The sequence below is a fragment of the Artibeus jamaicensis genome, unplaced genomic scaffold, assembly GCF_021234435.1.
Source record: "Artibeus jamaicensis isolate MK-2021 breed Jamaican fruit bat unplaced genomic scaffold, CSHL_Jam_final contig_1998, whole genome shotgun sequence".
NCBI classification, from domain to species: Eukaryota; Metazoa; Chordata; class Mammalia; order Chiroptera; family Phyllostomidae; genus Artibeus; species Artibeus jamaicensis.
This window is the reverse complement of record NW_026521407.1, coordinates 23,146,797-23,159,188: the sequence shown is the minus strand read 5'-3', so window position 1 is coordinate 23,159,188 and position 12,392 is coordinate 23,146,797. Positions and strand designations below refer to the sequence as shown.

The window sequence follows — 12,392 nt, the reverse complement described above, 5'->3', positions numbered from 1 at the left end:
AAATGCTACTCAGAACCACAACGAGATACCACCTCACACCTGTTAGAAAGGCTGTTAATCAGTACGACAAGATGCTGGAGAGGATGTGGAGAAAAGAACCCTCATACACTGCTGATAGCAATGCAAACTGGTACAGCCACTATGGAAAACAGATTCCTTAAAAAATTAAGAATAGAGCTATCATATCATTCAGCTGGGAATCTAAAAGTATAAGTGAAATTCCTGATTTCTAAAAAAATTCCGGCAACTAATTTGACATTTTAAAAACTGTAAGCCAAAAATAAAAACCACCTCTGTGGGCTGGGTGCGGCTTAAGGAGCCACCAGTGTGCAGCACCTGCTTTAAATCATTCTGGGCCTAGTCTGCATCCTTTGTCCTTCTCACCTGTACTGACCTTAGCCTGGTCCACTGGGCCACTGTCTCCAGTGGGTCCCAGGCTTTAGTTGGCCCTGCTCTGGTCCTGCCTCTTCCTCACAGAGCTGAGAGTCAAGGGCCAATGGGGATGGTCACCTAGAGTGCATTTCTCCTCCCACACCAGTGATCTGTCGATCTTTTTCATCTCATGGCACACATAAACTAATTATGAAAATTCTGGGCCACATCCCCCCAAAATAGGTATAATTTTGATGCATTCACACCAGATGGCTATTGTTGTATTGGCTGTTGTCATTTTTTAATTTGGCAGTCCAAGGGAAAAGAGGTCCATGACCCTGACTAATTAGTCAGTTATTGCATGTTTTAAAACTTCTTGGGGCTAACTGGTTGAAATCGCAGTTCTGGACCACACTGCTGGTACATCTGCCGCGAAATCTCTGCCCAGGAAGCCCCCGCCTGCTTCCAGGGCCAACTGGACCTCCACCCTCCACCTCAGCCTGCACAGCCTGCTGTGGGCATCTTTAGGACTGGCCTGGGGATGGCTGCAGGGGGAAGGTCATGTCCCCATAAATGCCTTTGGAATGGGGATGGAGTCCAGTGTGAACAGAGGGGACAGGACTGTCAGCCATGGTCCTGCATTTCTACCCGTGCCCCAGGCAGGGCAATTGTTAGGGGTGGGCCTGTCATGGACTCACATTCTCCTGGGCACTCTGAAAGGCATTGCATTATTTGAATCTAAGGATGCTTACAAGTAGTAGTCTCATTTTACAGATGAAGAAAGCAAAGCACAGGGAGGTGAAATAAGCTGACCACAGCAAGTGAGTGGCAAAGCCAGTGGCAAAGACCAGGCACCCCGTGGAAATGGGTATTGTTGCCCAGCCCCCCGCCCCCGCCCCCCCAATGGCCAGCCTGGGTGGGGGTTGGGGGAGGCAGGGACCTTCTCCGCTTCCCTCCACTCTGCGTGCTTGGGCCCGGCCGCCACAGTCGCACGAGGGCTACTTGTTGGGTCTCAGAGCGACTGCCTCCCACAGCCCCAACCCCCGGCCCACCAGAGGGATTGGCGGTGACAGCGGCGCCTGGCAGCGGAGGATCTGGAAGCAGCCGGCGTCTCCCCCTCCCACGCCAGCGCTGGGGGTTTGGCTGCGCCAGGGGACTTATCTTGATTCCTTGGGACAGCCCAGCTTCTTCCCGGCATGCCCCGCTCCCAGGAGCAGCCTGCAGGTCCCGCGCCCGGACTTTGCCATCAGCGTCTGGGGAACGGCAGCTGGAGCGCCCTGGGATGCGTCCTGCAGTCGCTGCCTGAGGTGGGTGAGCCCCGCTGACCCGGAGCAGCAGGAGAGGAGACCCAAGGCGAGTGGACCAGTCCAGTCCCTTGGGAGAGGGACCGCAGGCAAGCAGGCTGGGTGTGGGGGCGTGGGGCGATGCCTTGGGGGAGGGGAGCCCCGGCTGGGCCGCCTTTGTTTCGGCCACGGTGCTGGAGCGTGCAAAGCGCGGGCGCCCACAAGTTGGACAAAGTTGGAGCCAGTGGCCAGGGAGACCCGCGCAGCTTGCGCCCAGGCTCCCTCTGTCCAGGTTGTTCAGGGTGCGGGTTCCGGGTGGTGGGGCAGGGGAAAGCGAGAAAAACTCATCATGAAACACACCCAAAGGAACATATAGAAAAGTCACAGAGAAACATGGCAAAAACTCAGGAAGCTCAAACACACAGGCAGAGAGAGGAAACAAACCAAGTGGTCTTGGAGGCCAAGGGGCAGGGGGAGGGGAAAGGAAATGCTGAGAAGGGGAGAGATTGAGGGAGGGGGAAAGTCTCCAGAGTGGAGAATAAAACGGGAAAATGGAGAGAGAAATGAGAGGAGAAAAGGAAAAGGACTTATGGAGGTAGTGCTTTCAAAGGGACAGTATAAACACACATCTAGAGAAACTGAGGCAGACCCTGAGAATTAGCCCTGCTCCTCCTCCCAACACACACAAGGCGGGCAGGAGACAGAGATGGAGGAAAGCCCAGCCTTCTCACCCTGGTGGGCAAGTGAGTTCCAGGTGGGAGAACAGCCACGTGAGGACTCTGAGAAAGGAGCCCTTGGCACACTATGAGCCAGCCAGGTTGCCACCTGGTCCACCTGGCAGACTCCTCCTCATCCTTCAAAACCCAGCTGAAGCATCACCCTGCATTGAGAAGAAGGCTTTCCCAGACAATGCCATGCAAACACAGTTACTCTTTCCTGTGTATTTCTGCACGAGGCACAGGCACGTGGAGTGAAATGGGTTGTCTGCCTTTTACCTCTTCCCCTGGACCCTCAAGACTTGAGGTCTGTGTCTTACTTATCTCCGGCCTCCAGAATCCAGCCCAATGCTTGGTGCACAGTAGATGGTCAGTGAGTATTTCTTGAAGGACAACCAGGAGCATTTGGACCCTCTAAGATATGGAACATAGAATTAAATCCAAATAGAGCCCCCTGAGACTCCTCCGTCAAAGCACCATTTTTTGCAGGTGGAGAAGTTAAAACCCAGAGAGGGGCGGAGACTTAAAGGGACATGGGCAGGAGGCCCACGGTGACAGGACATGTGAACACCTACTTCTCAGAGAGGCCCCTGTTGCCCCAGCCTGTGAGGTTACAATGGGTGTGAAAGAACCTGAATGAAAACGTCCAATGGAGTATGAACAGTTCAATTCCAGTTGTAAGTTCCAACACTGGAACTGAGGCTGGTTCCTGACTACATGAACTTGGACAAATTTCTTAACGTGCCTGAACCTCAGGTTTTTCAACTATAAAATGGGGAAGCCAAACACCTGCCTCGCAGGGTCACTAGAAGAGTCACCACACAAGAGCCTGGCAGGGAGGAGACCCTCAGTAAACACAGTGCCCCCCTTCTCCCTGGGAGGTGCGTGTTCTTTCCTGTACTTGTGAAGGGGAAGACAGCAGTGCTAGTGAAGATGTCCCCTTTTGTTCCAGGACAGAAGTGCATCCTGGTCCACCTGGGGGAGCAGAGTCTTTTAATACAAGAAAAGCAAGTTTGGGGCAGGTCATAAAACCCATGTTGATTCTGTTTGGGTCTTCAAGTCTCTGCAGGTGACTTGGGGCAGCACTATTTCCTCTTGCAGAGACCCCCCAACACCCCGGCAGGTAAGACCCCACTGCCCCACTCTGTTTTGCAGCCTCTTTACCAGGCCTGCTCTGTGCTGTGTCTTTCAAGCTGCAGCTGGTGCGGGGGATGTGACCAGGACCCAGGGAGCTGCTGGAGGCATGGAGACCGTGGTCATTGTTGCCATAGGTGTGCTGGCCACCATCTTTCTGGCCTCCTTTGCAGCCTTGGTGGTGGTTTGCAGGCAGCGCTACTGCCGACCTTGGCACCTGCTTCAGCGCTATGATTCCAAGTGAGTGAGCCCAGGCAGGGGGAAGAGGAGGGGGGCGTGTGCCCTGGGGCTCCAAGGATGGAAAAGGATGTTTGGGGCTGGGCAACTGGCTCAGCTTTTTGTCTCTAAACTGGCACCTGAAGGCTTTCCTTCTCCATAAAGTCCTTAGAGCCTAAGAATGTTCCTTAAGTCCTGGCCTGTGTGGCTCAGTTGGGTGGAGCATTGTCTCATAAACCAAAAGGTCATGGGTTCAAACCCCAGTCAGGGCACATTCCCAAGCTGCAGTCTCCATCCCTGGTGAGAGCATGGACCCTGTTTGCCTGCCTGTAACTGCAGTCCCATTAGCGTTAGGTCTGGACCCAGGACAAGTGGACCCTGCTTTAACATACTCATCCTTTTTGCGGATATGGTGGTGGAGAGGAGAGGAGGGCAGCTGTTGTCCATCACAAAACGGCTTCCCTGGGCTCTTCTCTCCAGGCCCATCGTGGATCTCATCGGGGCCATGGAGACCCAGTCCGAACCCTCTGAGCTGGAACTGGACGATGTCGTCATCAGCAACCCCCACATCGAGGCCATTCTGGAGAATGAAGACTGGGTTGAAGATGCCTCGTAAGGCCTTGGGGATGGTTGGCTTTCCCGGAGCCCTCTGGATGCAGCAAAGGGGTCTCCTCGTGCCCTTTCCTGGCTTCCTTTGAGCCCTTGCTGGGGCCATGCAGGAGCACCGCCTCAGTTTCTGCTCTTTTTCCTGCTTTCACAAGGCAGGGGACTCAGAGAATGACATAATGGTGTTTGTCCTACACCCCCACCCTGCCACCGTTTGGTAGATCTGAACACTGACGACGCAGACATGTGGCAGAAGTTGTTGTAAAGTCACCCTGATATGCTTGGTTATGCTTGGGGTGCCCATGAGTCTGACAGTCAGGCTCCGGGGATGGAGCCTTTGTCTTCAGCATCTTCAGGGGTCTCTTCATCTGACAGGAGCCACTCCCCCATCTTGTAGTTACCCACTCACTGGGCAGATGTCTCTGGGGCACTGTGTACGGGGCACGGGGGCAGGCCCTGCAGGTGTGAAACTGGTGTGGAGACAGAATTCCACTAAATACAGCATCTCAGAAACAATAGGGGTCTCTGTGCATGGTGCAGTGGGCACTGGGCGGGGCGGCATCTACAGTTGCCAGGGGTGGGGAGGTGGGGGTGGGTTTCATGAAGGGTATCACAGAGTGGGTGCCTTGTGACTTGGGCCTTCAAAGATGAGCATAAAAGGAAGGATATGCTGGGTGGAAGGAACAGTAACAGAAGCTCAGAGCATGGCTTGATTGGTGGGGAACATGCTAATGAAGAGCTGGGTGGGGGAACATTAAGGAGAGAAGGTGCTTCCTCATTTAGCTCATGGACTTATGCATTTTAACATGGAGGCACCCCGCTCTCAGGTGGTGTCGGGGTGTCAGAACTAGATGAGGAGCAGAGGTGGTGGCTGTGGGGAGGTGGGCCTCGAAACATAAGCTCTGACACATTCTTCTTGTCTCCCCAGGGGCCTCATGTCCCACTGCATTGCTGTGTTGAAGGTAATACTGGTCGCTTGCCCCAGGAGTCAAAGGGGGGCAGTCACTGAGCACCCTGTACACAGATTGGTAGAGTTGAAAGGGGCCTTAGGAATGGCATGGGACCCTTGCAGGAGTCCTTTTTGAACCTGCCTGAGACTTGTAGTTTCTAGTGTTTACTCCACTCCTACATGGAGGGTCTGTTATCTGTCAGAATTCCTGAAGCCTTTTCAAAGGCGTTACTTCACCTGGTCCTCACAACAGAGTGAGTGACCTGTGGGAGAGACCACGTGGGTGGTCCGCAGCCACTTTTGCACCCACTGTGGAGACAGCTGTGGACAGAGTCTGAGTAGCTGCTGGGGGGGAAATGGGGCCTCACTCCTTCTCCCTGGGCACTTTCCCTCGTTCACAGAGACCTCGGCCTCTGTAGCGACTTGGGCTGTGTATCTGGACTTCTCCAGTTACTAGAACTCCTTCATGGGCCCTCTTTGGCTTTGACAGTAGGCAGCAAATGGGATAATCAGAGTTAAAAAATTCATACCATGAGTACTTCAACTTGAGGACACATTTTTTTTTTTTTTCTTTTAATGCCTCCAGCCTTTAGGACTGAGTGGAAAATTGCACCCAATTTGCATTTTGGGTAATTTTTATAGTTTCGGCATTTACTTTAAATTCTTGGGAGACACTACTATCCTGTCTAATAGAATAATAGTAATATTGAAGTATTACTATTTGACCAGTTGCAAATATTGTCAGTTTCTTCATTTTGGTTACCTGGGAAACGACACAATTTATCTCTGTCTAGTAATTATTTAAGATTTGAAAAAAGACAGCCTTATCTTTTCCTCCATGACTTTGAGTATAACATATTAAAAATCCTTTTGTCCTTCCTCTTCAGCTCTCTCTCCTGGCAGAGAAAGGATGGCTTGTAGAAAATTGTTATCACAGAGTCCAAGCTTATCATTGAATTCCAAGAAGCCCTGTGGGTGGAGATGCAGTGCAGATAGACGCGCGTCATGTCTAGAGCTAAGATGGTGAATGATGTCTCTCCTCCCCCAGCCAGGATCTGTCCTGGCACTGGGTTTTGTCCCCTGCGCTTGCCTAGTGGAGGACAGCGGCGTCTAAGTTTGGGGATGAGTCAGCCAGAAGGAGTCTTACTGGGTTGGAATCTGTGGTCCATCTTGGGACCTCAGATCAAAGGAGAGGCTTCTACCTTCCTGCTGAGATTTCAAGGGCCTTTGTTTTGGCCACCTGACCCTGAGTCCCTGTGGGGAGCGCTCCTGGGCTTCTGTGTGCTCCCTTTTTTCCAGCCTCCAGTTTAAGGGAAATGGAACTTCTTTGCCAGGGACAGGGGCGTATCCAGGTTCTAACATCGGGGAGGGTGGATGGGCGGGCAAAGCTTCCGGGGTGGCCAGCAGTGTTGGTGGAGGTGAGAAAAGGACGTGGCATGATCGTGCCTTTGTCCTGCTTTCTTCCAAGGCCCTTTCTTCATCATTTAGACAAACATGCCCATATATTACCTTAGAAAATTGTGGGAATACGTGGCACTTGTGGAGGGTGTGCTTGAAGAGAGCAGTTGTCCTTTTCCAGCCAGGTTTCTGAGGGCACCCGCTGGGGGTGGAAGAGTAGACCAGGAGGGGAAGGCAGAGGAAGAGAAAGTAGGTTTTCCCCGTCAGTAAGATGGTGAAATTAGAGCACGTGACTTTTCTCAGACAAATCTCAGTTTAGACTTCTCTAAGCTAAAACCCTGACCCTGATCTGGGGTTTCTGCCGCACCGTCCTCACCCAGCCAGGTTCTCAGCGTTGGCCCCTCCCACCTCATTCCTGTGTACTTTGCACTTCAATCTGCGCATTTGGTCAGGGGGCCCAGCTGCCGGTTTGGACCCAAGGTGGGGGTCATGTTTATCTTTGTGGGGGTGGCAGAAACCTTTAGGGAGCTGGGTCACCCCCTCATCACCTCTCTCCTTGCTGTCTTAGATCTGTCACACTTTGACAGAAAAGCTTGTTGCCATGACAATGGGCTCTGGGGCCAAGATGAAGAATTCAGCCAGTGTCAGTGACATCATTGTGGTGGCCAAGCGGATCAGCCCCAGGTGAGTGGTTGGGACCCTAAGTGACCACACTCCATGGGGAGGGGGGCCGGAAGCTGAGGTGGCTGGAGGCAGGGCCTTCAGTTATTTATGTCCTAATCACTCAGAGCATCAGGAGGGTTTAGGTGTTGACACTCAAGCTGAGATGTCCTCACACAGCTGCCCCACCTCCATCCAGCAGGCTTTTTGGGAAACTGCAGCATCTGAGCAGTGCTGACTTCTATTCCACGGATCTCGCTGTGGCTGCTGCCTCTGTCTCAGTCCTGGGTCAGTCAGACAGACTCAGTCCAGCTGGGGCTGCTTCCCTCCCTGTTGCCACTCCTTTCTCCTGGGCTCTGGGCCAGAAAGCACATTTCCTACAGGGGCCCACACCCCCCACCTCAGTGACCTCCTGGCCGTGACCTGTCCCCCACCCATATCCGTACTGGGGACTAAGTTGGAGGTGGCTGTCACCCACTGCCTCCTCATCCATGGCCCAGCCAGCAGCCTCCAGAACTGGGTGGGAGGTGAAGCCCTACATCACTGGGATCTCCCAAATTCCAGGCATCAGCAAAATCCCATGTGGGAAGCAACCAGCAGATTGCAGTCAACAGCTACACCCCATTGTGGGCTCAATTTGGTGAAGAAAAATAAAGCCCCTTTCTTAGAGGGCAGGGTTGTGCTAAGTTTGTGCTGCCACCTGGTGGCTGGTATGTGGATGTGCCTAAGTGGGGCGTTGTCCCTGTCCAGGATGTTTTCTTTGTTTTTTTAATCCTCACCCTTGGTCATGCTTATTGATTTTAGAGAGAGGGCAAGGTAGAGAGAGAGAGGAACATTGATATGAGAGAGAAACATCAATGGTTGCCTCTCGTTATGCAGCCCAACCAGGGACCGAACCTGCAAGCTAGGTATGGGACCTTAAGTGGGAATCAAAACTGTGACCTTCCAGTTCACAGGCGGATGCGCCAACCAACTGAGCCCCACTGGCCAGGGCCAGGATGATTTCTCAGTCAGCCACATGGCTCATCCCTGGGAAGAGTGCCTTCATATCCCTCATGGGAATGGTGGCACCCCCTGAGTTCCAGGGTCCCTGCTTTCCTGGTCACCTTGGCTGTGTGTGAATCACACAGAACCAGCCCTCTGGGAGAATATGAAAGAGGTGGTGAACTTGAACTCTGCCCAGGGAGTTTGGTGTATTGGAAAAGCGGAAGGGACTGAGCCCAGCATAGGTCTTGGCTTTCAGTGGAGCTGTCCCTACTGTGTCCCCATGTATGGTTACATGACACATCAGGGTAGGTTGGCCCCTGTCCTGACAGACCCTCCAACCCAGGCTTTGGGCAAGCACCAAACTTTCCTCTGGCCACTCATTATTGGTGGAGACTCTGCGTTGCTCATTCTGCCTGGACTTTCCTCATGTTTCCTATCGCTCCCAAGGGCCAGACAAATTCACATGATACCAGGGAATAGGCGGCATTGCCAGGAGGGGTCGGAGGAGGAAAGATTCTGAGGATGAGTGAAGTTCTGGGTGATAAGGACTAGCAGTGGGGTTTGAGTGTGGGCACGACCTTGACCTGGTGCTCACTGGCCCTTCCTGCAGAGCACTCGGGCTCCTTCTAGAATGTTCCCTACCATAACTCAGTCAGCATCCTTACTTTGTCTTTTCGTCCTCACACTTCTTTCTCCTTCTGGCTGATTCTGTCCCCGTTGATCTTCTTGCTCTATTGATTCCACATGATGTGTCGGTAGCATGTTAGTTTCGAGGGAAGTGGCTTCAGCTCCGGAGACTGTGGAGAGAGGGGCCAGCCGAGCAGAGGCCAAGAGTGGCCACGTCCCTGCATTTCTGGATTTTCTCCTCAGCCCCTCAGCTCCGAGACAAGAACGTTCAGAAATAAGATAATACGTTGTTATTTTTTCTGCCTGGTTCTCAAGTGGTCCAAGGACAAAAATTTTGAGTGAGACTTTGTATTATGCAAAACGGAATGAATAGTTTGTTTTTTTTCTGAACTAGATTTTTAGAAAGTTAACCATAAACTATACTATCTGTTAAAAGAAATACAGTGGAGAAGTTTGCATCCAAATTAAACTCGCAGGTTTGTTTCCTAGTGTTCTATATAAACCTTAACCATGTTTTTTAAAAAATACAAACATAATACCGTAGTAAAAATGCAAACATTACTGGAATCGATTATCTGGAAAGTGGAGCGCCCCCTAACCCTCTCCACCCCCAGTTCGTGGAGCTGACCCCAGTTGTATAGTGAGTGTTCAGCTAGACTTTTCTTCTCTGCATTTCATAGCTTTGGTTTATTTTTATGTAAATGGGATTGATCAAGTTTTATATGTTGTTTGGCAGTGTGTCTTTTCAATTAATACTGTATTTTGAACAGCAGCCCAGATGTTCGAACATGTGCTTTTTCAACCATTAGAACTAAAACCAAAGCAGCAAACAGATACTCTCTAAACTGATCCTGAAGTCTGCCTAAGTCTCTGTAGGAGAAAGAATCACTAAACGGAAGAACTGGGCTAAAGAAAGGTGGAAAGGAAGGAGGGATAAAGGAGACAAGGAGAGTGAAATACTGAACACCTTTTGCCTCTCCTCAGAGTGGACGATGTTGTGAAATCGATGTACCCTCCGCTGGACCCGAAACTGCTGGACGCGAGGTGAGAATGGTCGTTCTCTCCATGCTGGGGCATCACTGGCTGGTCAGATCTGTGAGGTCGGCTGTTTGGGTGGTTGAGGAGAAGGCTGTTGTGGCTGGATGCCTGGGCTGTCCTGGGCCTCGGGTACCATTCAGTGTGGTGTGAATGGTGAGCCAAGCAGTGAGCCAAGCCCAGTTGGGGCATAGAGGCCAGTCCTTGTCCTAAAACTTAGAGAAGGAAGAGCCAGGTTAGATTTTCAAATTTTATGATTACACATCTGGTCCCACTATGTCCTGTCAGCGCCTCCCGACCCTCCCATGGCCCCATCACATGCTCTCTGCTCTGTGGACCCCGGAAGAAACACTCCTGAGCTGTGAGTGCCACCCAGTGGGTCAGTGGGGCACGTGGTGAGCAGGGCAATGAGAACGGAATACCCAGGAAGCCCCTTTGTGATTCCCCCCTGGTACACAGTGCATACTTAGCATCTGAAGTTGCTGTCTTTCTGTACCAGACATAAGCCCATCTTAAAGACCAGATTCTCTGTCTCTTGGATTTCTATGACTGTGTCCTAGACCTGTTGTGTGATGACTGCCAGCTGGGCAGTGGGTCCTGGCACTACCACTGGTTTCTCTGCCCCAGTCTTACAGCTGCGCAGCCGTGACTGTGGGCTGTGATCTATATAACACAGTCCCAAATGCATTCTGCATGCTCACCGTGTAAAGGGTATTCTAGAGCGAATCTTTCCATACAGCTGAAAATTCTTTCCCCTCAAATGGGTTTTGTATAATTTTTTCTTTTGGAGTAGGGTATACCTGCCCTGGGCTTTATTGGTTCTGAATCAGTAAATGGGGTTATGTATATCCTGTCTTTAAGTGGGTAGCTGTTGAAGATGTGATCACCCAGTTGACCAGATTCACATTGTCCCTCTTTCAGAAGCTGTGAATTGCTCTGCAGTAGAAAGCGGGTACAGGGTCTTAAATAAGCCGATGAGACACAGCATATAATAATGTTCTCCCTGTCGAGTTATCGTGCACATGGGAGGCTCTGGGAAGGGCTTTAGTTCACCTTGTTGAAATTAGCCATTCCCAAATTTGTCTGAACATGGTGCCACCTTTCAGTTACACACTCACCAACCTCCTGGGGAAAGGACTCCAGTTTGGGGAACAGACTTTAGCCCTCCGACCATTTGGTACAAAGTCCCTTGTTTCCTAGGGCATCTGATTCTGTTTGTTTTCTTCTAGGACAACTGCCCTGCTCCTGTCTGTCAGTCATCTGGTGCTGGTGACCAGGAATGCCTGCCACCTGAGTGGGGGCCTGGACTGGATTGACCAGTCACTGTCAGCTGCCGAGGAGCACTTGGAAGTCCTGAGAGAAGCAGCCCTGGCTTCTGAGCCAGATAAGGGCCTCCCAGGCCCTGAGGGCTTCCTGCAGGAGCAGTCTGCCATTTAGTGTCTGCTGCTGTCTGTGGGTGGCCCAGCTGAGCCTTCCCCTTTTCTGTATTTGGTTGTTCCACACGGTTTGGGAGCCCTGCTGTGTGCAGAGTAGAGCAGGAGAGGCCCTGAGTGGACGCCTCTGCTGCAGTTGCAGCTCTGGCTGGTGAGTGGCAGTCTAACACCACAGTTAGGGGAGACGTCACCCTCTGTGCACCAGACCTCTGGAGACTTGTGGACTCTAATCTTCATGTGTCACTGGCTGAGTGCTTTTAGGAAAATTGAGCCACTGAGAATCAGGAGGTTTCACATGACAACCAGCCTTTGTGGCTTTCTTGAACAATCAGAAGGTGAGACAACTCTGATCTGCATCTTCCAAAGAGGACAATCAATTGGAACTAAGTAGGAGCTGCCTGTTTGGACAGGACTTGTGCTGTCACCTGGCCTGTCTCATTCATTTGTATTACCTGCCTGGTCCCTGAGGTCTCTGAGTCCCTCCCCCTTCACAGCTGTGGGTTTGAAGGTGAGCACTGCAGAGTTGAGTATTCCCTTTTCTTCACGATGCCCGAAATGTTCCCTAGCTACCCTAGCTACCTCTAGGTGGATAGTAAATGTATACTCGGTCTTCTCTCAAGTGTGTGGTTACTGGGACAAATTCAAATGTGTGTGGGACACATTTGTCTGGGAACGGAGGGTGGAAGCAGAGAGCCTAGGAATCCTCAGAATGCCGTCTGCATATGACTCAAAGTGACATATTTAAAGACCCCCGAATTCAGGCAGAGGTAAAGATACCACTGTGAAGTCGTTTCCGTATTAGCAGTGACGTCCATGAACGATGTTTCCCATGTTCTTTTGATTTGGCTTGTTTTATAAATATTGGAAGATGAGGAGCATTTTTATGACTGGAGACCTTTGTGAGACCCAGAATCACAATGGCATAATGTAGACACACATCCATATTGTATGCTTTCCGTCATCAGTGTGGGGACGC

General features: G+C 51.5%; 1 protein-coding gene across 7 annotated transcripts; it reads left to right on the top strand.

Annotated features, from left to right (window-relative positions):
* The first annotated feature begins 1,519 nt into the window (after window positions 1-1,519).
* TMEM98 (transmembrane protein 98) lies at window positions 1,520-12,029 on the top strand. 7 transcript variants are annotated; one of them, XM_053657609.1, is made up of 7 exons: window positions 1,520-1,679; window positions 3,571-3,745; window positions 4,202-4,333; window positions 5,256-5,289; window positions 7,243-7,358; window positions 9,933-9,992; window positions 11,213-12,029. In XM_053657609.1, exons 2-7 carry the CDS (start codon window positions 3,615-3,617, stop codon window positions 11,418-11,420), a joined length of 681 nt encoding a protein of 226 aa, XP_053513584.1. In that variant the 5' UTR covers window positions 1,520-1,679; window positions 3,571-3,614; the 3' UTR covers window positions 11,421-12,029. The 7 variants fall into 7 exon arrangements, with proteins under 7 accessions (XP_053513584.1, XP_053513564.1, XP_053513567.1 ...); XM_053657589.1 differs by having other exon boundaries at window positions 3,565-3,745; XM_053657592.1 differs by having other exon boundaries at window positions 3,527-3,745.
* Window positions 12,030-12,392: the final 363 nt, after the last annotated feature.